At 32.8% G+C, this 21629-nt stretch overlaps 1 protein-coding gene across 2 annotated transcripts; it reads left to right on the forward strand.

Annotated features, from left to right (window-relative positions):
• The first annotated feature begins 1301 nt into the window (after window positions 1-1301).
• Window positions 1302-21217, forward strand: LOC127712576 (serine/threonine-protein phosphatase PGAM5, mitochondrial-like). Of its 2 annotated transcripts, none has more exons than XM_052219082.1 (5): window positions 1302-1507; window positions 14466-14653; window positions 15535-15749; window positions 17526-17659; window positions 20859-21217. In XM_052219082.1, exons 1-5 carry the CDS (start codon window positions 1335-1337, stop codon window positions 21007-21009), a joined length of 861 nt encoding a protein of 286 aa, XP_052075042.1. In that variant the 5' UTR covers window positions 1302-1334; the 3' UTR covers window positions 21010-21217. The 2 variants fall into 2 exon arrangements, with proteins under 2 accessions (XP_052075042.1, XP_052075043.1); XM_052219083.1 differs by having other exon boundaries at window positions 17529-17659.
• Window positions 21218-21629: the final 412 nt, after the last annotated feature.

The following is a 21629-nucleotide window of genomic DNA, read 5'->3' on the forward strand; positions in this document are numbered from 1 at the left end:
ATAAAGAATAGAGAAAAATGGCCTAAAAATTAAAGAATATAGAAATGAAGGACCCCCCCCCCCCCCCGCCCCCATCCAGACCCTCATGTGTTGTTCGTTTATAAATTAATTCTTGATGGTAATATTGACGTGTTTCCGATATTCTGATATCATTGACAGCTGTTCTATCTATGTCAATCTCGACCTATTTTACATGGGAATGGCACATTTACAATCATGAAAAATATATGTACTCTTTTTTATGAAAGAGATCTGATTGAGTTTTGCTTCATGTGCATGGTAATTGCAATTGTGTCCTTTATTTTCATTACGAGACAACAACAAAAAAACACTCTGTGTAAATTTATGTAAGCTCGCTGCTGTACATGTTAAAATCACACCTGCTGGTGTAGAGGGAATGACAGTAAAATATGGTGATTGCTGATAATTTAGAGTGATAACACTCTGAATTACGTACGACCCTCATACTTACTGTGTGTGTACTATAAAAGGTGGGTGATTGGAATTATTCATTTTATTACTACTCAATAGTGAATATATGAAATGATGGATACTTTTTCTTATATTTCGTGTGGTTAAGGATATATACTTATATCTATGCTTATACAAATATTAACTATTTTGCAAAGGCATACACCGTCTAGCCGAACTACCAACAGAAAATATTCAACGACCACAAAGAACAACAAAGAACATAGCATAGTCAACACTTTCTCAGATTCTAGCCAAGACGGACGCTTTGAAATTCAACTTCCTACTAGACACAGTTTTAAAATTGGAAACTTATAATTTATATATATTTCTGTAATTACAGATACTTGGATTTCGTGTGGTTTCTTTGCATGTTTGGCCTTATAAAATTATACTAATTAGGCACTGGCTACGATTACGTTGAAAACGTAACAATAACGAAAAATAACAAAAACGACTAATTGCCGGAATGCAAGTTCTGGTTAGGAACCGATTAATTTCGGGCGTAACACCAAGGATTTATATCTTGCTATACAAATCCTTGGTAACACTAATATTTTTGTCTACGGTTATATTGCGTTATTGTTACGTTAAAATTTTAAAAACGTTAACAGGCTTTGGGTTTTATTGCTGAATTTCCGATGGTCTGTAGGTTACTATAATAATTATTACATTTCAACGTAAATCCTAGCCAGTACCTACTTATTAATGCTGGTTTAAATCTACGCCCAAAGGAGACCTAGTCTAAAAAGTATGGTGTTCCAAAATATCAAGGAAGATCTTTAACCATGTTTACAGAAAAAAACAGAGGTTTGTTGGTTACACTTCCCTAGTCTAAACAGTCCCTAAGTTATCACACCAGCATGGTTATGAAGCGATGCCTCTTGTTTTGTAAAAACAATGCAGTTGGATTAAGCGGTTTTGTAATAGCTAGTGGAATTGTGTTGTATGAAAAATTTAAGATAGATGGAAATGTCTTGGCTTCATGGACAACAAATTTCGAACCCTCAGTGAAATGGGATTATAATTGGGACAGGTGAATACTTTCAGTTTGTCAACGTTTGTACAAGCCATGTAACTTATATGTTAGTTCAAATAATTATGACGTCAAGAAAGGCTATTTTTGATTTTTGCTGTTACGCCTTCCTTAAAAAACATATCAAAAAGCCATACAAAACGTCATAATTATTTGGACTATTTACATTTGTACTTCTATATGTGATATTGCTCTGTTTTATTGTATTCTTGACATTCTTTATAGATCTTTATACATTTGTCCCATCAAATACAAATATCTTTATTTATCATATACTTGTATAAAATATTACTTAAATTTTACAGTTCAATAACATTTAAAAGTATTAAAAGGCTATGAAAGGATTACTATGTTTATTAACCAGATTCCTAAGAGTTTCCTCTGCGGGCTTATAAACGAACCTTTATTGACTGCTTCCGGAATGTTATCACATGCCTTTCCGTTAATGTCCGTGACGTTTATGGCATGCAACTTCGTAAATTTCTGGAAATTTGTTTGTAAACAAATTGACAGACGACACGGCTGCGTTTGTCGAGTCTTTGAAAAATAACAACACAGTGCAGAAAACCGCAAGTGATTTAATACTTTTCACAAAATGGTTGAGAACCAACAATGAATTATGATTACACATGTTTTGAGAGACATCAAATTTTGAGCCCCAACAACTTCAGGCATATCTATGCACATGTTTTCGGGGGCAACCATCACAGGAAAGGTGACAATAAACTTTTCAAACTAAGAACATGATAATTGTTGTGATATGTCACAAGATAAATAAAATGCTTGTATTATCAATAAAAACAATTAAAGTTAAGAAATTTGTATTTGGCTGTCTGGAAATTATTATCTAAAAGTTCAAAGAAAGACAAAAATCTTAATAGTTCTTGTCTGTATTTCTTCTGCTGAATTATATGATAAAAAGATCATAACATGTCATTTTTCATATCAGACCCTTTATCGGCCCTCGTTCATGATATCAGCCCTCGAGCCTACGGCTCTTGGGCTGATATCATGACCTAGGGCTGATACGGCTCGAGGGCTGATACCATGAACGAGGGCCAATAAAGGGTCTGATATGAAAAATGCCATGTAATAATCTATACTTCCTACCAAACATGATAAAATTCATAGGGCCTGTAGAGGGCATCTGTATATCATTTAACAATTATTTTGTACATTTGTAAGTGTGATGGGATTGCTTCCCTTAGTATATGTAGTAGACACTTAGCCAGCCATACGTGGTTGAGCTAAGGAAGTACTTCTTTAACTCAGTCGGTTAAAGCGCTGCCTTGTAACACAGATGTCCTGGAGGAGACAAAGTGATTTTGTAATATGAATCATGCTCTCTCAGTCTGGTTACATTTGGCGCCCAACTAAAAAAACCACGGTGGTTAGAGAGGATTTCTAGCCAGGGTATTTGGTGTTTGAGTCATAATGGTATCATGACTTTTGAAGTGGGGAAGTGTGATGGGATTGCTTCCCTTAGTATATGTAGAAGATAGTAGATGCTTGGCCAGCCGTAAGCAGGTAAGTGGTTGAGCTAAGGAAGTTACTTCTTTAGCTCAGTTGGTTTTAAAAAGCGCTGCCTAGTAACACAGAGGTCTCGGGTTCGAGTGTGATTTTGTAATGAAAATCATGCTCTCTGGTTACATAAGTCTAATTTTACTGAATGGTTTTCAGTAATATTGTACATGATGTAACTGGAGTGAATGTAAAGAAACAAAGTTATCCTTATACGTGTCTCTTTGTCGAACTCCCATAGGAAATAAAATCTTCCGTGGTTTCTACTACTCATTTAAAGTAGCACAATACAAAGATTTTTTCAGCCCCAATCAGACAACTTTCAACTGATGTAATTTCTTTCCTCCAGCTCTAAAATTCATAAATGAGGAACCAAAAGAAAGAAGAAAGATTAATCTTTCAAATGGTGAAAATTTTATTATTACATAATTATCTAGGAGCTAATTTCATTTAAAACTACATTTCCATGACAATAATGTATGTGTCACAATTGAATAAATAAGGATCTTCCTATTTGAACCTCAATATCATTCACACATGTACCATGGGGATACTTCAGGATTGGCCTTTAATCATAAAACAATTAGGTTTTGTCCAGTGAGAAAGCATTCAATTTCAGCAATTCTAAATATATAAAGAAAATGCACACCCTATGCATCAAAAACCAGATCTGGCGGGAGAAGTTATATCATTATTGACAAGCTGCTGTAAGTCAGTTGCTACTGATATGGTCAAAACTCCGCCCACCTTGATAAACATCACCCATTAATGATCTCAGAAGTTTAATTACACATTGCATTTACTTTTTATAAGACCGCAAAAATTAAAAATTTTTTGGTCGTATATTGGTATGACGTTGGCGTCGTCGTCGTCGTCGTCCGGCGTCGTCCGAAGACACATTGGTTTTCGCACTCTAACTTTAGTTTAAGTGAATGGATCTCCATGAAATTTCACCATAAGGTTCAATACCACAAAAGGAAGGTTGGGATTGATTTTGGGGGTTATGGTACCAACAGTTAAGGAATTAGGGGCCAAAAAGGGGCCAAAAATAAGCATTTTTGTAACTTTCAGACAATAACTTGTGTGTAAGTGTATGGATCTCTCTGACATTGTACCACAAGGTTCCATATCACAAAGGGAAGGCTGTAATTGATTTTGGGGGTAATTGCCTCAAAATTTTAGGAATTAGGGGCCAAAAAAGGGGCAAAAAACAAGCATTTTTCTAGTTTCATGACAATAACTTGTGTGTAAGTGTTTGGATATTTCTGAAATTGTACTACAAGGTTCCATATCACAAAAGGAAAGCTGGAATTGAGTTTGGGGGTAATTGCCCGAAACGTTTAGGAATTGGGGGCCAAAAAGGGGCCAAAAATAAGCATTTTTCTAGTTTCCAGACAATAACTTGTGTTCATGTGTATGGATCTCTCTGAAATTGTACTGCAAGGTACCATACCACAAAGGGAAGGCTTGGATTGAGTTTGGGGGTGATGAATCATAAGGGGGTTCAAAAAATTTGGGGGGGGGATTTTTTTTTTTTTTTTTTCTTTTTTTCCTTTTTTTTTTCTTTTAAAATTTTCCATTTTAAGTTGGTTATTTCTGATTTATATTTAAAAGCAAATAATAATGATATGGTAGGAGATACACACCAAACAGGATGTGTAAATTATTATATAATAAGTATTGTGCAATAGCAAGAAATTTTCAATTGCACAGTATTGCACAATAGCAAGAAATCTTCAATTGCACAGTATTGCGCAATAGCAAGAAATCTTCAATTTAACAGTATTGCGCAATAGCAAGAAATATCCAATAGCACAATATTGCGCAATAGCAAGAAATTGTCAATTGTACAGTATTGCGCAATAGCAAGAAATATTCAATTGCACAGTATTGTGCAAAAGAAGATACTTCGTATAAATTGCTTATTTCTTGATCAATTTCAATGGGGTTTTATTCTTGAATTCTTGGGGTTCTTTAATATGCTGAATCTAACCGTGTATTAAGTTTTTGGATTTTGGGCCCCGTTATTAAATTGGTCCACATTGAGGTCCAAAGGGTCCAAAATTAAACTTTGTTTGATTTCATCAAAAATTGAATTATTGGGGTTCTTTGATATGCCGAATCTAACCGTGTATTTAGATTTTTAATTTTGGGTCCTGTTTTTTAAATTTGTCTACATTAAGGTCCAAAGGGTCCAAAATTAAACTTAGTTTGATTTTAACAAAAATTGAATTCTTAGGGTTCTTTGATATGCTGAATCTAAACATGTGTTTAGATTTTTGATTATGGGCCCAGTTTTCAAGTTGGTCCAAGTTGGGGTCCAAAATTAAACTTTGTTTGATTTCAACAAAAATTGAATATATGGGGTTCTTTGATATGCTGAATCTAAACATGTATTTAGATTTTAGATTTTTGGCCCAGTTTTCAAGTTGGTCCAAATTGGGGTCCAAAATTAAACTTTGTTTGATTTCAACAAAAATTGAATATATGGGGTTCTTTGATATGCTGAATCTTACCATGTATTTAGATTTTTTATTTGTGGGCCCGCTATCAAATTGGTTCATATTGAGGTCAAAAGGGTCCAAAATTAAACTTTGTTTGATTTCATCAAAAATTGAATTATTGGGGTTCTTTGATATGCCAAATCTAACTGTGTATTTGGATTTTTAATTTTGGGTCCTGTTTTTTAAATTGGTCTACATTAAGGTCCAAAGGGTCCAAAATTAAACTTAGTTTGATTTTAACAAAAATTGAATTTTTGGGGTTCTTTGATATGCTGAATCTAAACATGTGTTTAGATTTTTGATTATGGGACCAGTTTTCAAGTTGGTCCAAGTTGGGGTCCAAAATTAAACTTTGTTTGATTTCAACCAAAATTGAATATATGAGGTTCTTTGATATGCTGAATCTAAACATGTATTTAGATTTTAGATTTTTGGCCCAGTTTTCAAGATGGTCCAAATTGGGGTCCAAAATTAAACTTTGTTTGATTTCAACAAAAATTGAATATATGGGTTCTTTGATATGCTAAATCTTACCATGTATTTAGATTTTTTATTTGTGGGCCCGCTATCAAATTGGTTCATATTGAGGTCAAAAGGGTCCAAAATTAAACTTTGTTTGATTTCATCAAAAATTGAATTATTGGGGTTCTTTGATATGCCAAATCTAACTGTGTTTTTAGATTTTTAATTTAGGGTCCCGTTTTTTAAATTTGTCTACATTAAGGTCCAAAGGGTCCAAAATTAAACTTAGTTTGATTTTAACAAAAATTGAATTCTTTGGGTACTTTGATATGCTGAATCTAAACATGTGTTTAGATTTTTGATTATGGGACCAGTTTTCAAGTTTGTCCAAGTTGGGGTCCAAAATTAAACTTTGTTTGATTTCAACAAAAATTGAATATATGGGGTTCTTTGATATGCTGAATCTAACCATGTATTTTGATTTTGGACATTGGACCATAATAGGTAAATTAAAAAAATTGAAGTTCTTAGACCACATTCTTTCTGTGTCAGAAACCTATGCTGTGTCAAATATTTAATCACAATCCAAATTCAGAGCTGTATCAAGCTTGAATGTTGTGTCCATACTTGCCCCAACTGTTCAGGGTTCGACCTCTGCGGTCGTATCAAGCTGCGCCCAGCGAAGCATTTTATTATACGACCGCAAAAATTAAAAATTTTTTGGTCGTATATTGGTATGACGTTGGCGTCGTCGTCGTCGTCGTCGTCCGAAGACACATTGGTTTTCGCACTCTAACTTTAGTTTAAGTGAATGGATCTCCATGAAATTTCACCATAAGGTTCAATACCACAAAAGGAAGGTTGGGATTGATTTTGGGGGTTATGGTACCAACAGTTAAGGAATTAGGGGCCAAAAAGGGACCAAAAATAAGCATTTTTGTAACTTTCAGACAATAACTTGTGTGTAAGTGTATGGATCTCTCTGACATTGTACCACAAGGTTCCATATCACAAAGGGAAGGCTGTAATTGATTTGGGGGGTAATTGCCTCAAAATTTTAGGAATTAGGGGCCAAAAAAGGGGCAAAAAACAAGCATTTTTCTAGTTTCATGACAATAACTTGTGTTTTAGTGTTTGGATATTTCTGAAATTGTACTACAAGGTTCCATATCACAAAGGGAAAGCTGGAATTGAGTTTGGGGGTAATTGCCCGAAACGTTTAGGAATTGGGGGCCAAAAAGGGACCAAAAATAAGCATTTTTCTAGTTTCCAGACAATAACTTGTGTTCAAGTCACGGTATGGATCTCTCTGAAATTGTACTGCAAGGTACCATACCACAAAGGGAAGGCTTGTATTGAGTTTGGGGGTGATGAATCATAAGGGGGTTCAAAACATTTGGGGGGGGGATTTTTTTTTTTTTTTTTTTTTCTTTTTTTCCTTTTTTTTTTCTTTTAAAATTTTCCATTTTAAGTTGGTTATTTCTGATTTATATTAAAAAAGCAAATAATAATGATATGGTAGGAGATACACACCAAACAGGATGTGTAAATTATTATATAATAAGTATTGTCCAATAGCAAGAAATTTTCAATTGCACAGTATTGCACAATAGCAAGAAATCTTCAATTGCACAGTATTGCGCAATAGCAAGAAATCTTCAATTTAACAGTATTGCGCAATAGCAAGAAATATCCAATAGCACAATATTGCGCAATAGCAAGAAATTGTCAATTGTACAGTATTGCGCAATAGCAAGAAATATTCAATTGCACAGTATTGTGCAAAAGAAGATACTTCGTATAAATTGCTTATTTCTTGATCAATTTCAATGGGGTTTTATTCTTGAATTCTTGGGGTTCTTTAATATGCTGAATCTAACCGTGTATTAAGTTTTTGGATTTTGGGCCCCGTTATTAAATTGGTCCACATTGAGGTCCAAAGGGTCCAAAATTAAACTTTGTTTGATTTCAACAAAAATTGAATAAATGGGGTTCTTTGATATGCTGAATCTTACCATGTATTTAGATTTTTTATTTGTGGGCCCGCTATCAAATTGGTTCATATTGAGGTCAAAAGGGTCCAAAATTAAACTTTGTTTGATTTCATCAAAAATTGAATTTTTGGGGTTCTTTGATATGCCAAATCTAACTGTGTATTTTGATTTTTAATTTTGGGTCCTGTTTTTTAAATTGGTCTACATTAAGGTCCAAAGGGTCCAAAATTAAACTTAGTTTGATTTTAACAAAAATTGAATTTTTGGGGTTCTTTGATATGCTGAATCTAAACATGTGTTTAGATTTTTGATTATGGGACCAGTTTCAAGTTGGTCCAAATTGGGGTCCAAAATTAAACTTTGTTTGATTTCAACAAAAATTGAATATATGGGGTTCTTTGATATGCTAAATCTTACCATGTATTTAGATTTTTTATTTGTGGGCCCGCTATCAAATTGGTTCATATTGAGGTCAAAAGGGTCCAAAATTAAACTTTGTTTGATTTTAACAAAAATTGAATATATGGGGTTCTTTGATATGCTGAATCTAAACATGTATTTAGATTTTAGATTTTTGGCCCAGTTTTCAAGATGGTCCAAATTGGGGTCCAAAATTAAACTTTGTTTGATTTCAACAAAAATTGAATATATGGGGTTCTTTGATATGCTAAATCTTACCATGTATTTAGATTTTTTATTTGTGGGCCCGCTATCAAATTGGTTCATATTGAGGTCAAAAGGGTCCAAAATTAAACTTTGTTTGATTTCATCAAAAATTGAATTATTGGGGTTCTTTGATATGCCAAATCTAACTGTGTTTTTAGATTTTTAATTTAGGGTCCCGTTTTTTAAATTTGTCTACATTAAGGTCCAAAGGGTCCAAAATTAAACTTAGTTTGATTTTAACAAAAATTGAATTCTTCGGGTACTTTGATATGCTGAATCTAAACATGTGTTTAGATTTTTGATTATGGGACCAGTTTTCAAGTTTGTCCAAGTTGGGGTCCAAAATTAAACTTTGTTTGATTTCAACAAAAATTGAATATATGGGGTTCTTAATCTTTGATATGCTGAATCTAACCATGTATTTTGATTTTGGACATTGGACCATAATAGGTAAATTAAAAAAATTGAAGTTCTTAGACCACATTCTTTCTGTGTCAGAAACCTATGCTGTGTCAAATATTTAATCACAATTCAAATTCAGAGCTGTATCAAGCTTGAATGTTGTGTCCATACTTGCCCCAACTGTTCAGGGTTCGACCTCTGCGGTCGTATCAAGCTGCGCCCAGCGAAGCATTTTATTATACGACCGCAAAAATTAAAAATTTTTTGGTCGTATATTGGTATGACGTTGGCATCGTCGTCGTCGTCGTCCGGCGTCGTCCGAAGACACATTGGTTTTCGCACTCTAACTTTAGTTTAAGTGAATGGATCTCCATGAAATTTCACCATAAGGTTCAATACCACAAAAGGAAGGTTGGGATTGATTTTGGGGGTTATGGTACCAACAGTTAAGGAATTAGGGGCCAAAAAGGGGCCAAAAATAAGCATTTTTGTAACTTTCAGACAATAACTTGTGTGTAAGTGTATAGATCTCTCTGACATTGTACCACAAGGTTCCATATCACAAAGGGAAGGCTGTAATTGATTTTGGGGGTAATTGCCTCAAAATTTTAGGAATTAGGGGCCAAAAAAGGGGCAAAAAACAAGCATTTTTCTAGTTTCATGACAATAACTTGTGTGTAAGTGTTTGGATATTTCTGAAATTGTACTACAAGGTTCCATATCACAAAGGGAAAGCTGGAATTGAGTTTGGGGGTAATTGCCCGAAACGTTTAGGAATTGGGGGCCAAAAAGGGGCCAAAAATAAGCATTTTTCTAGTTTCCAGACAATAACTTGTGTTCAAGTGTATGGATCTCTCTGAAATTGTACTGCAAGGTACCATACCACAAAGGGAAGGCTTGGATTGAGTTTGGGGGTGATGAATCATAAGGGGGTTCAAAACATTTGGGGGGGGGATTTTTTTTTTTTTTTTTTTCTTTTTTTCCTTTTTTTTTTCTTTTAAAATTTTCCATTTTAAGTTGGTTATTTCTGATTTATATTTAAAAGCAAATAATAATGATATGGTAGGAGATACACACCAAACAGGATGTGTAAATTATTATATAATAAGTATTGTGCAATAGCAAGAAATTTTCAATTGCACAGTATTGCACAATAGCAAGAAATCTTCAATTGCACAGTATTGCGCAATAGCAAGAAATCTTCAATTTAACAGTATTGCGCAATAGCAAGAAATATCCAATAGCACAATATTGCGCAATAGCAAGAAATTGTCAATTGTACAGTATTGCGCAATAGCAAGAAATATTCAATTGCACAGTATTGTGCAAAAGAAGATACTTCGTATAAATTGCTTATTTCTTGATCAATTTCAATGGGGTTTTATTCTTGAATTCTTGGGGTTCTTTAATATGCTGAATCTAACCGTGTATTAAGTTTTTGGATTTTGGGCCCCGTTATTAAATTGGTCCACATTGAGGTCCAAAGGGTCCAAAATTAAACTTTGTTTGATTTCATCAAAAATTGAATTATTGGGGTTCTTTGATATGCCGAATCTAACCGTGTATTTAGATTTTTAAATTTGGGTCCTGTTTTTTAAATTTGTCTACATTAAGGTCCAAAGGGTCCAAAATTAAACTTAGTTTGATTTTAACAAAAATTGAATTCTTAGGGTTCTTTGATATGCTGAATCTAAACATGTGTTTAGATTTTTGATTATGGGCCCAGTTTTCAAGTTGGTCCAAGTTGGGGTCCAAAATTAAACTTTGTTTGATTTCAACAAAAATTGAATATATGGGGTTCTTTGATATGCTGAATCTAAACATGTATTTAGATTTTAGATTTTTGGCCCAGTTTTCAAGTTGGTCCAAATTGGGGTCCAAAATTAAACTTTGTTTGATTTCAACAAAAATTGAATATATGGGGTTCTTTGATATGCTGAATCTTACCATGTATTTAGATTTTTTATTTGTGGGCCCGCTATCAAATTGGTTCATATTGAGGTCAAAAGGGTCCAAAATTAAACTTTGTTTGATTTCATCAAAAATTGAATTATTGGGGTTCTTTGATATGCCAAATCTAACTGTGTATTTGGATTTTTAATTTTGGGTCCTGTTTTTTAAATTGGTCTACATTAAGGTCCAAAGGGTCCAAAATTAAACTTAGTTTGATTTTAACAAAAATTGAATTTTTGGGGTTCTTTGATATGCTGAATCTAAACATGTGTTTAGATTTTTGATTATGGGACCAGTTTTCAAGTTGGTCCAAGTTGGGGTCCAAAATTAAACTTTGTTTGATTTCAACCAAAATTGAATATATGGGGTTCTTTGATATGCTGAATCTAAACATGTATTTAGATTTTAGATTTTTGGCCCAGTTTTCAAGATGGTCCAAATTGGGGTCCAAAATTAAACTTTGTTTGATTTCAACAAAAATTTGAATATATGGGGTTCTTTGATATGCTAAATCTTACCATGTCTTTAGATTTTTTATTTGTGGGCCCGCTATCAAATTGGTTCATATTGAGGTCAAAAGGGTCCAAAATTAAACTTTGTTTGATTTCATCAAAAATTGAATTATTGGGGTTCTTTGATATGCCAAATCTAACTGTGTTTTTAGATTTTTAATTTAGGGTCCCGTTTTTTAAATTTGTCTACATTAAGGTCCAAAGGGTCCAAAATTAAACTTAGTTTGATTTTAACAAAAATTGAATTCTTCGGGTACTTTGATATGCTGAATCTAAACATGTGTTTAGATTTTTGATTATGGGACCAGTTTTCAAGTTTGTCCAAGTTGGGGTCCAAAATTAAACTTTGTTTGATTTCAACAAAAATTGAATATATGGGGTTCTTTGATATGCTGAATCTAACCATGTATTTTGATTTTGGACATTGGACCATAATAGGTAAATTAAAAAAAATTGAAGTTCTTAGACCACATTCTTTCTGTGTCAGAAACCTATGCTGTGTCAAATATTTAATCACAATCCAAATTCAGAGCTGTATCAAGCTTGAATGTTGTGTCCATACTTGCCCCAACTGTTCAGGGTTCGACCTCTGCGGTCGTATCAAGCTGCGCCCAGCGAAGCATTTTATTTCAATATGGATTTTTTATTCAATTAGTACATGAAACAATATATTTTGTTTTTAACATAAATTTTCCCAAAAAGTAAGTTATGCATGTGTACATAAAATCATCAGATGGTCAGTCTAGAGGATTCTTACGGGGGGTTTCTAGATTTATAATTGTATACAATAAAAATATGTAGTTTAAAACAAAGTAGAAGTTTCTTTTTTTTGTAGTTTGAAAATGAAATATTTAATTTATGTTTTCTTTTAAAAAGAATTCATATTTACACATTCAGTCAGGGGTACTACTTGTACAAGTAATTTTTATTTACTTGAAGAAGTAATATTAATATACATGTACTTATAATATCAGTAATTTTTTAGGATACTCATACAAGTGTATTTTATTTACTTGTATAGGTAAAAAAAAATTGGCTGAGTTATGTCCCTTAGACATTCAGATTTTTTTACTTATATAAGTGAAAAAATCATCCTATCTTCTTTTCTTGAATTCTTATGACTTCTTTGCTCTAATAGAATTTTAAATTGTCTGTCCTTTGCAGATGTCTTAACTAATCATTTAAGTTTAATTTCATGGACAATAAAAATCTCATTTGTCTGTTATCTTCAGAACACTGCTCATTTACAAGCCCCTAAGGAGCAATTTTTGAAAGCCTTTCGCAAATACTTAAGATCTTTGCCCAATCAGTTTCTTTGTTGAATTAATGAGCTGAAACATTGAACTCTAATCAAAAATTGAGAGCTAACCTGGGAAAAATCATTAAAGGCATGTTTTTACATCTGGAAACTTGAGAATTTTTGTGGGTTGTAAAAAAAATTAACTTATACAAGTGAATTTTTGAGAAAATTAAGGGGAGGTTATTCAAACATTATAATTAACTTATATAAGTATGTTATTTTTTACTTCTTCAAGTAAATAAAGATTACTTGTACAAGAAGTACCCCTGACTGACATTCTCCTCAAGAAAATCTGAAATGACCATCAGCAACATTAATTGTTGTACAATTATATTTGTTTAATATCTGTACATTTATATTTGATTCCCTCTATAGCTGCAAATTATTGTTTTGTTTTTTCTCCTGGCAGCTCCAATATAGAGGTTTTGTAATATTAACATGATTAAGAAGTAACAAAAATAGCTGAAAATGAAATTTTGATAAAATTTAGTTGCTTTTGTTTTGTGTTACCTTAAAGGGGCACTAGCTGTCAAATTCATGTTCACCGATTTGACTCAAATTCTCATATTTGTTATATAACAATGTAAAACATTTATCAAAATTATAAAAAATCTAAAATTAACAATTTACAGGGTATAGGGTCGATAATATGTAGCTTCGTTTTGTGTGTAATTAAGTCTAGACGCCATCTAATTAACTGTGGAGTTGACCTCCCGAAAACCACCGATGCCCATATAAGGGATATAAACATAAATAAAGATATAAATAGATAGCGCAACTCGTGCAATTGGATTCTTCTAGGTCTATTTAATTTCATTTATAGATTAAAAATATATGTTAATCATCATTTTTACCTGTATAAGAATGATTTTTTTGAGGATCGAATCAGTCAATTAAATGAATTACCTTTGTTTACTTTCAATGTTGACATTCTTATCCTTTAAATAATCAAACATGCACACAATTCATGCGTTATCCAACTCTATCTAAGGGGTTAAATTGAAGTTCACATGAATACGGATTCAATGAGGTCGAATTATTCACTTGCAAGTGAATAATTCATCATCAATATTTATTTGCTTATTTTGACAAAATTAGACAATACTGGCTGCTAAAAGCGAATTATTATTTCACTATTCCACTTTCATTAATGATTGAACAAAAAAAATCATATTTTGTAATTTTTTATATCTCGTAGCTAGTGCCCCTTTAATAAGCTATTTATGATAAATATGACAAGATTTATCCATATTGGTGGTAGACATTCTTACCAGTGTTAAGTTTGTTGTTCTTGTTTATTGGAACATTCTAAAAGTCCAGTTGTCTAGTTGGCATCTATCTGGGCTTTCTTGGGGACGTTGGAGATGGCTGTATTTATACAACGGTCAGACCCGACCGGGATGCCCATGAAGTGCCGGACAGAATGTACAGCATAAGGAATAAGTTATTTGAGCTTGCTAATAGGAAAATGGATAGTACTTTCATTCTCTGGAAGGTATTTGTCTTGTTGGCTATCATGCCACATCCTCATTTTATATGGTAAAAGTGGAAATATACTCTGATCTGTATATTAAAGGCATATTGATCGTGATCATCTGAGGGTTGAATATGCGGCAAATAATCATCTTCAATACTTTTTTTAAGGCGAGATCCAAATAGTCTTGTTAAACCTGACAAATCTTCAGAAGGAACAACAGAAAAAGATTTAAAGGATGTTGAAAATGAGATTAAGAAGAGAACTCCAACAGCTTCAAGACATTTGTTATTTATACGACATGGACAATACAACACAGATGGCAAAACTGACTTTGATAGATATCTCACTGAACTAGGTATGAACAATAACAGTTTAAGTGTTAACGTTCCTTAAGCATTGTTAAGGGACCAGTTGTAGCCTGCCTAAATTCAGAAATTACTGCGAGGTTTTATTGATGTGAATGATACGACTGGGTGGGTATCGCAATGATTAGAACTCGCATCCTGATATCTGATATATTTATCTGTATGCAGATTTTCCTGAAACCACAATGATTAATTTCACGTTTTTGTCCATTCTTCAAAAATTGCATAGTAAATGCATGTAATAATATCTGAATTTACAGTATTTCCATGCAACTATTTTATTCTAAAGATTGATTGACAACTGTTTTATTCCTTGCCAGCACACATGTAAAAATATGATAATTTTGCATTACATAGAAAAATTATGAATCTGTTTTTAGTGAGCCTGATAAAAGAGAGGTGAATTATATCAAAGGGATATTCAAACTCATAAGTTGAAAACAAACTGACAATGCCATGGCAAAAAAACAAAAAACAACAAAAAAAAAACAGAACAACCGTACAATAAACACAATCATGTTGACAATATAGAAAACTAAAGACTGAGCAACACGAACCCCAACAAAAACGGGGGGTGATCTCAGGTTCTCCAGAAGGGTGAAGTATACAATAGAAAACATTTTAGCATGGATCTGTAATAGATAAAAACATTTACTAATTTATATGACCTTACAATCATCATTTAACAAAAAAAGATAGTCCCTTTGGCAGGTCAAAACATCAAAGAAATCAGACGTAATTACTCTGCTGTTAAATCATGGTAACAAATACATGTTATAAGAATGATAAGTATGAATAGAAAAGTTGATAAATATAGATCTATGAAAAGATATTCATTTATACATGTTATATGAACCTTTCATCATTTAAGGAAAAAAGCAAGCTGATTTGACAGGTCAAAGGCTAAAAGAAATGGGACACGATTACTCAGTATTGGTCAGTTCAACAATGACAAGAGCCAAACAAACTGCAGACATTGTTGCTAAAAGTATACCAGATGTACCGAGAGAGGAGACAGACATACTAAGAGAAGGAGCACCGATCCCTCCTGAACCACCTATTGGAAACTGGAGACCAGAGAAAAATGTAGGAATAGATTTATTCACAGAAAATGTTGTAAACCATATAATTTAGTGAGCAGTTTATTTATATAAAAGTAAGGTGATGTGGTATGACAATGTATGATTTCCAATGATACAACAATATCCACCAAAGTTCAAATGAAGTAGACGTAAGCAATTATAGGCAACTGTAAGGCCTTCAACAATGAGAAAAATCCTATAGTAGGCTATAAAAGGCCTCAACATAAAAAACATTAAACAATTCAATTGAGAAAAATAAAAACCTAATTAATAACAAAACAATTTACGAAAAACAAATATGACAGACAAGAACCAATGACAACCACTGAACTACAGATTCCCGAAGTGGGACAGGCACATAAAGAATGTGGCAAGGTAAAACATGTTTGAAGACGGCAACCCTGCCATAATGTACACAATTTTAGCAAAAATAAATCAAAGGACTAATAAAATAGCAAGTTTTAGCATCAAAATAATAAGGATTTTTTTTCACAGGGCAACATTTAGATATTACTATGTCTGATGCTTTGATAATAGTTTGATTATGCATAACACTTAACTGCAGGATTGTTAACATGAATACCTTTGTAAATTATTACAGTGAAAATATAAATGAATAATAACATAAATAGCTACATGAATAACCAAATATTTGTCAGTGAAAAACTGCAAGAATACATGAGAAGGTACAATGAATATCTACATGAATAAGTACATGTATAACCGTATAGATGACCACATACAGTGTATAAATACACAAAATTCTTACAGTAAACCAACTTACATTTTTGGGACCAATTTATTTTTTGCGACTTTTACAAGTAAAAAAATAATGCAAATATGAGTATTTTGGAATATGTCAAACTCAGATCATCTTTTTCAAGAATACAAAATACAATGTACATGATGTAGAAAATCATCAATAAAAATCACCTTAAAACTAACTGAAAAGCGTTAATATAAAAAAGAATTAATTTTTTTTTAGTATTTGTACTTGCCATACCACATATATATTTATATTCATATCTCCATTAGCATGATTAGTGACTATATGGATATTTACATGATTTTTAGTCCCTTACCGACTAAGTCGAAGGGGACTTTAGGTTTGCACTCCGTCCGTCTGTCTGTCTGTCCATCCGTCAGTCCGGCAAATCAGTTTTCCACACTTTTTTTCTTCATGCTTGGAAGATACTGATTTGATATTTGGTGTATTGTTTTATGATGACAAGTTACAGATCAAGTTCGAATTTTGTTCCGGTCTGATGATTTTGTGCAGAGTTATGGTCCTTTGACTTAGAAAATTCCCTAAAAAATCAGTTTTCCACACTTTTTTTGTCATTCTTGAAGATATTGATTTAATAATTGGTATATAGTTTTATCATGACAAGTTACAGTTCAAGTTTGAATTTTGTTCCGATCTGATGATTTTGTGCAGAGTTATGGTCCTTGGACTTAGAAAATTCACTCAAATAATCGTTTTCCGCACTTTTTTTCGTTATGCTTGAAGATATTGATTTGATATTTGTTATATAGTTTACGCCATGGCGAGTTATAGATCAAGTTAGAATTTTGTTCCAATACAATAATTTTTTAACCGGTAGGGGACTATGTATTGCCATGCAATACTCACAGAATGCTTGTTGTATACTGTTTGTCTTTTGATCTTTTTTCGCTTTTTGTCATGGCTTTGTCAGTTTTGTTTTTTTTACTTATGAGTTTGAATGTCCCTTTGGTATTTTTCGCCTCTCTTTGACATGAATATCTAATTACATTTCAGCAGTTTTATCAGGATGGAGCTAGAATTGAGGCAGCATTTAGACGATATGTACATAGAGCAGATCCAGAACAAAAAACAGACAGCTTTGAAGTTGTTGTATGTCATGCCAATGTTATAAGATATTTTGTTTGTAGGTAAGTGTCATTTGAATATATTAGTTTCACCATGGCCTTCATTAATCATGAAGGTTGAGAAATACTACAGTACATTTTAACAATAATGCAAATTCAGATATTTCAGTGACATAATCAGTTTTGTCTGGCTTGCGAGGAAAGTCACAGAAGACGAGACATAGGTGTTGCTTTTTCGGTGTCATCATCAGCATCACCAATTGTTAAGTTTTCTGCTTAAGACAGTTTGATAGGAACTACATGTGAGAGATCAATGATATTTTCTATAAAGTTGCATTACTATCAGTACATATTAGTTTGAGGACTATTTCAAGGTCCTGCCACCTAGGTCATGGTCCATTGACTTTGGGTTAATTAGCAATTTTCACAATGTTAAGATTTCTGCTTAAGTTGTTTAATAGGAACTTCTTGTGATAGATCAATGATATTTTCTATAAAGAGTACATATCAGTTCGACAACTATTTCCAGACCCTGCCCCCGTAGGTCATGGTCCAGTGCCTTTCAGTTAATTACCAATTTTTAATGTTAAGTTTTCTGCTAAAGTTAGTTTGATAGGAACTTTCACTGAATCTCAGTTTGTTGACTATTTCGAGACCCTGCACCCTAGTTCATGGTCCAGCAACTTTGAATTAATTGGCAATGTTGCTGTCCATCAAATTGTCTTTTTCTGAATTTTCTGCTGACAGGGAAGACTCTGTGTCAACAGTCTATTGTAAAAAAATGTGATGGAATTTTTATCACACTAATTAGAACTTTCATTTTAAATTCTAATAACTATTTTGAAAGAAGCATTCCTAAAATGACATTGCTTCTGTCTTGTATATTTGTATATTTTACAGTAATACAATACTTAGTTCCTAGGATCCAAATTATTATCACCCACTTAATCTAGCTTGCAGTGCCCTATAGAAATCACACAGTCTGTCTGCCCGTTTGTCAACACTTTTATGTTGTATGATAAACCAGGATGCCTCAACCAATTTCAATATTTTTTTTGCACAGTGTTTATACCTATATAAAGGTCTCTTTTAATTTATGTGACAATTTGCAAAAATTGCAGTGTAACTTTTTTTTTGGTTCCAAAATCCAAAATATTGAAAGATCTTTTTTGCTAGGATTTCAATGATTTTTTTGTGTTAGCATTTCAAACAAAATTGAGATAAAGGTATTAAATATTTTATTTTTATGAAATTGGAACAAAACATTTATGTTAAAATCACAGTTTAAATTATAATTTTTGGAAATTGTTGCCAAAATGCATAAAAATATTCAAGTGGTCTGAATTTAATGAAACTTAATATTTATGTTGACATTTCCTGGAGTAAAAATTTATGAAAATAGATACCCCATGAACATTTTCTGCTATGTTTGCATCAGTATTAATTCGTTGTATCAAAATAAGAAGATGTGGTATAAATGCATATTCTAGGAAAAGGGATGAGAGGTTACAAAATATTGTGAAAAGTTGAAAACATGAGTAGAAAACATTGATAAAGAACGATGTGACACATATATGCAGCTGAGGATGTCTTTCATCATGAGAATAGAAAAGGAACAAAAACACTACATTAAATGTAATATTTGAATATGAGAATAGAAAAGGAACAAAAACATTGCATTGAATGTTATACATTTTATATATGAACAAGAGAATAGAAAAGAGAGACATTATATTGAAATTTAATGAAGTATTTGCATACCAGAAGCAGGAAGGAAGCATTTACATTATTGTGGTAGCTCAGAAAGTGGACATTCGTATCTACCAGTACACTGTTTGTCAAATATTCACTATTCCAGGATATTCTGATTTTCTTTTATCATGAACTGCTTGTAAGTTGGAGTAGTATTTTAAATCATTTGTAAATATTGAGGAAGGAATATTTTCAAATATTTCAGAACGAAATGTAAGAAGTGGGAAAAAAAACCTGAAAGGTATCAGATTTTGTATGTGTATATGACACATGCATCTGTACAAGATCTAGATGTTCAGATACATTCTATGCCAAAGTTAAATGTGTAAACCATGTACATAAAAATCATGATCCGCCTAATCAGAGCGGTGAAAATGGCCACAGAGACAGAAGAATATTTAGTAAACTAATCTCCAGTTAGAGTTTAGTTTTATGATTTGTCAGCAGTTAACCTGGAAATTTATGCTGTAGTGAATTTGGATTTTTTCTCAATGTTTTCAAATTATTTTTTTTATTTGCTTATGAACCAGGTCACAGCTTTACCACCATTATAATATCAACTTGAATATGAAATGATGCTGGAGGAAAGATGAAATTGCTTTGATTGTTTCAGTTGTGTTTGTGAGCCATACAATTCCCTCCAGGTCTTGCGGCCATAAAAATTTTGTGTATGATTATCGTACTTATACTCAAAATTTAACCAACCAAAATACTGGATCTGATGTTTTGAGCACAAATTGTATTCTTCGACTACTGAATAAAGTTTTATGATAGAGAGCCAAGAAACATGGCTATGATTGAGCCTCAATCATGGAAGTATAATTTTCTATTTGTTTGTTATTACAGAGCCTTACAACTCCCTCCAGAAGCTTGGCTACGACTGAGCCTCAATCATGGCAGTAAAACTTTCTATTTGCTTGTTATTACAGAGCCTTACAACTCCCTCCAGAAGCTTGGCTACATCTGAGCCTCAATCATGGCAGTAAAACTTTCTATTTGCTTGTTATTACAGAGCCTTACAACTCCCTCCAGAAGCTTGGCTACGACTGAGCCTCAATCATGGCAGTAACACTTTCTATTTGTTTGTTATTACAGAGCCTTACAACTCCCTCCAGAAGCTTGGCTACGACTGAGCCTCAATCATGGCAGTAAAACTTTCTATTTGCTTGTTATTACAGAGCCTTACAACTCCCTCCAGAAGCTTGGCTACGACTGAGCATCAATCATGGCAGTATAACTTTCTATTTGCTTGTTATTACAGAGCCTTACAACTCCCTCCAGAATCTTGGCTACGACTGAGCCTCAATCATGGCAGTAAAACTTTCTATTTGCTTGTTATTACAGAGCCTTACAACTCCCTCCAGAAGCTTGGCTACGACTGAGCCTCAATCATGGCAGTATAACTTTCTATTTGTTTGTTATTACAGAGCCTTACAACTCCCTCCAGAAGCTTGGCTACGACTGAGCCTCAATCATGGCAGTAAAACTTTCTATTTGTTTGTTATTACAGAGCCTTACAACTCCCTCCAGAAGCTTGGCTACGATTGAGCCTCAATCATGGCAGTATAACTTGGATTACTGTTAGACCAACTGGCCGTGTTGGACTTCGGACTTTAGGAGAAAGTGGATTTATGCCTGCTGATGTCACATCTGTTTTATGATGATAATAAAAAGACTAGCAAAAAGTTAATTAGGAAGATATCAGTGTATAGTACTTTGTGAAAAATAAATCTCAATTTGTCTGATCAAAATAATTCATATTTCTTCCTATATTGATTATTGGGAAATACACCTTTTTGTAGTAAATCCAAATAAAACGACTTAGATAACACAATTAACTTTGATAGTTACTGCAAGCAACCAATCCTATTTCTTTGTTTATCTTGTTTATAGCCAATTGTGATTATGTAATATAACAGAACAATAAACACTTGTCATACAACTCGGGGGTTTAGCTAGCTATAAAACAAGGTTAAACCCACCATTTTCTTTGGAAAATGTATGTACCAAGTCAGAAATATGATGGATCAAGTACAGCTATTATATGTATTTTAGGCAACTATCTGATATATAATTTTGTACACCAAGAATAAATCTGGAATAGCATGTTATATACCTAGGTATATCAATCGCAGCACAAAATAAATTTGTCAGTATTTGAGATTTTTAACATTGATGTTTTTCAAACTCCAAAATCAATTATGTGTAGCATATTATACCTACAAAATAATTTTTCTTTGAAATCAAAGCACAAAAAAATGGTAATTTTTTCATTTTCATA

The sequence above is a fragment of the Mytilus californianus genome, unplaced genomic scaffold, assembly GCF_021869535.1.
Source record: "Mytilus californianus isolate M0D057914Y unplaced genomic scaffold, xbMytCali1.0.p SCAF_8, whole genome shotgun sequence".
NCBI classification, from domain to species: domain Eukaryota; kingdom Metazoa; phylum Mollusca; class Bivalvia; order Mytilida; family Mytilidae; genus Mytilus; species Mytilus californianus.

Coding starts and splice junctions, on each gene's coding strand:
- LOC127712576 (XM_052219082.1), top strand. CDS start 1,335: ATGGTTATGAAGCGATGCCTCTTGTTTTGTAAAAACAATGCAGTTGGA. Junction 14,654..15,534: donor TAGATATCTCACTGAACTAG/GTATGAACAATA, acceptor TCATCATTTAAG/GAAAAAAGCAAGCTGATTTG. Junction 17,660..20,858: donor ATAAGATATTTTGTTTGTAG/GTAAGTGTCATT, acceptor TTGTTATTACAG/AGCCTTACAACTCCCTCCAG.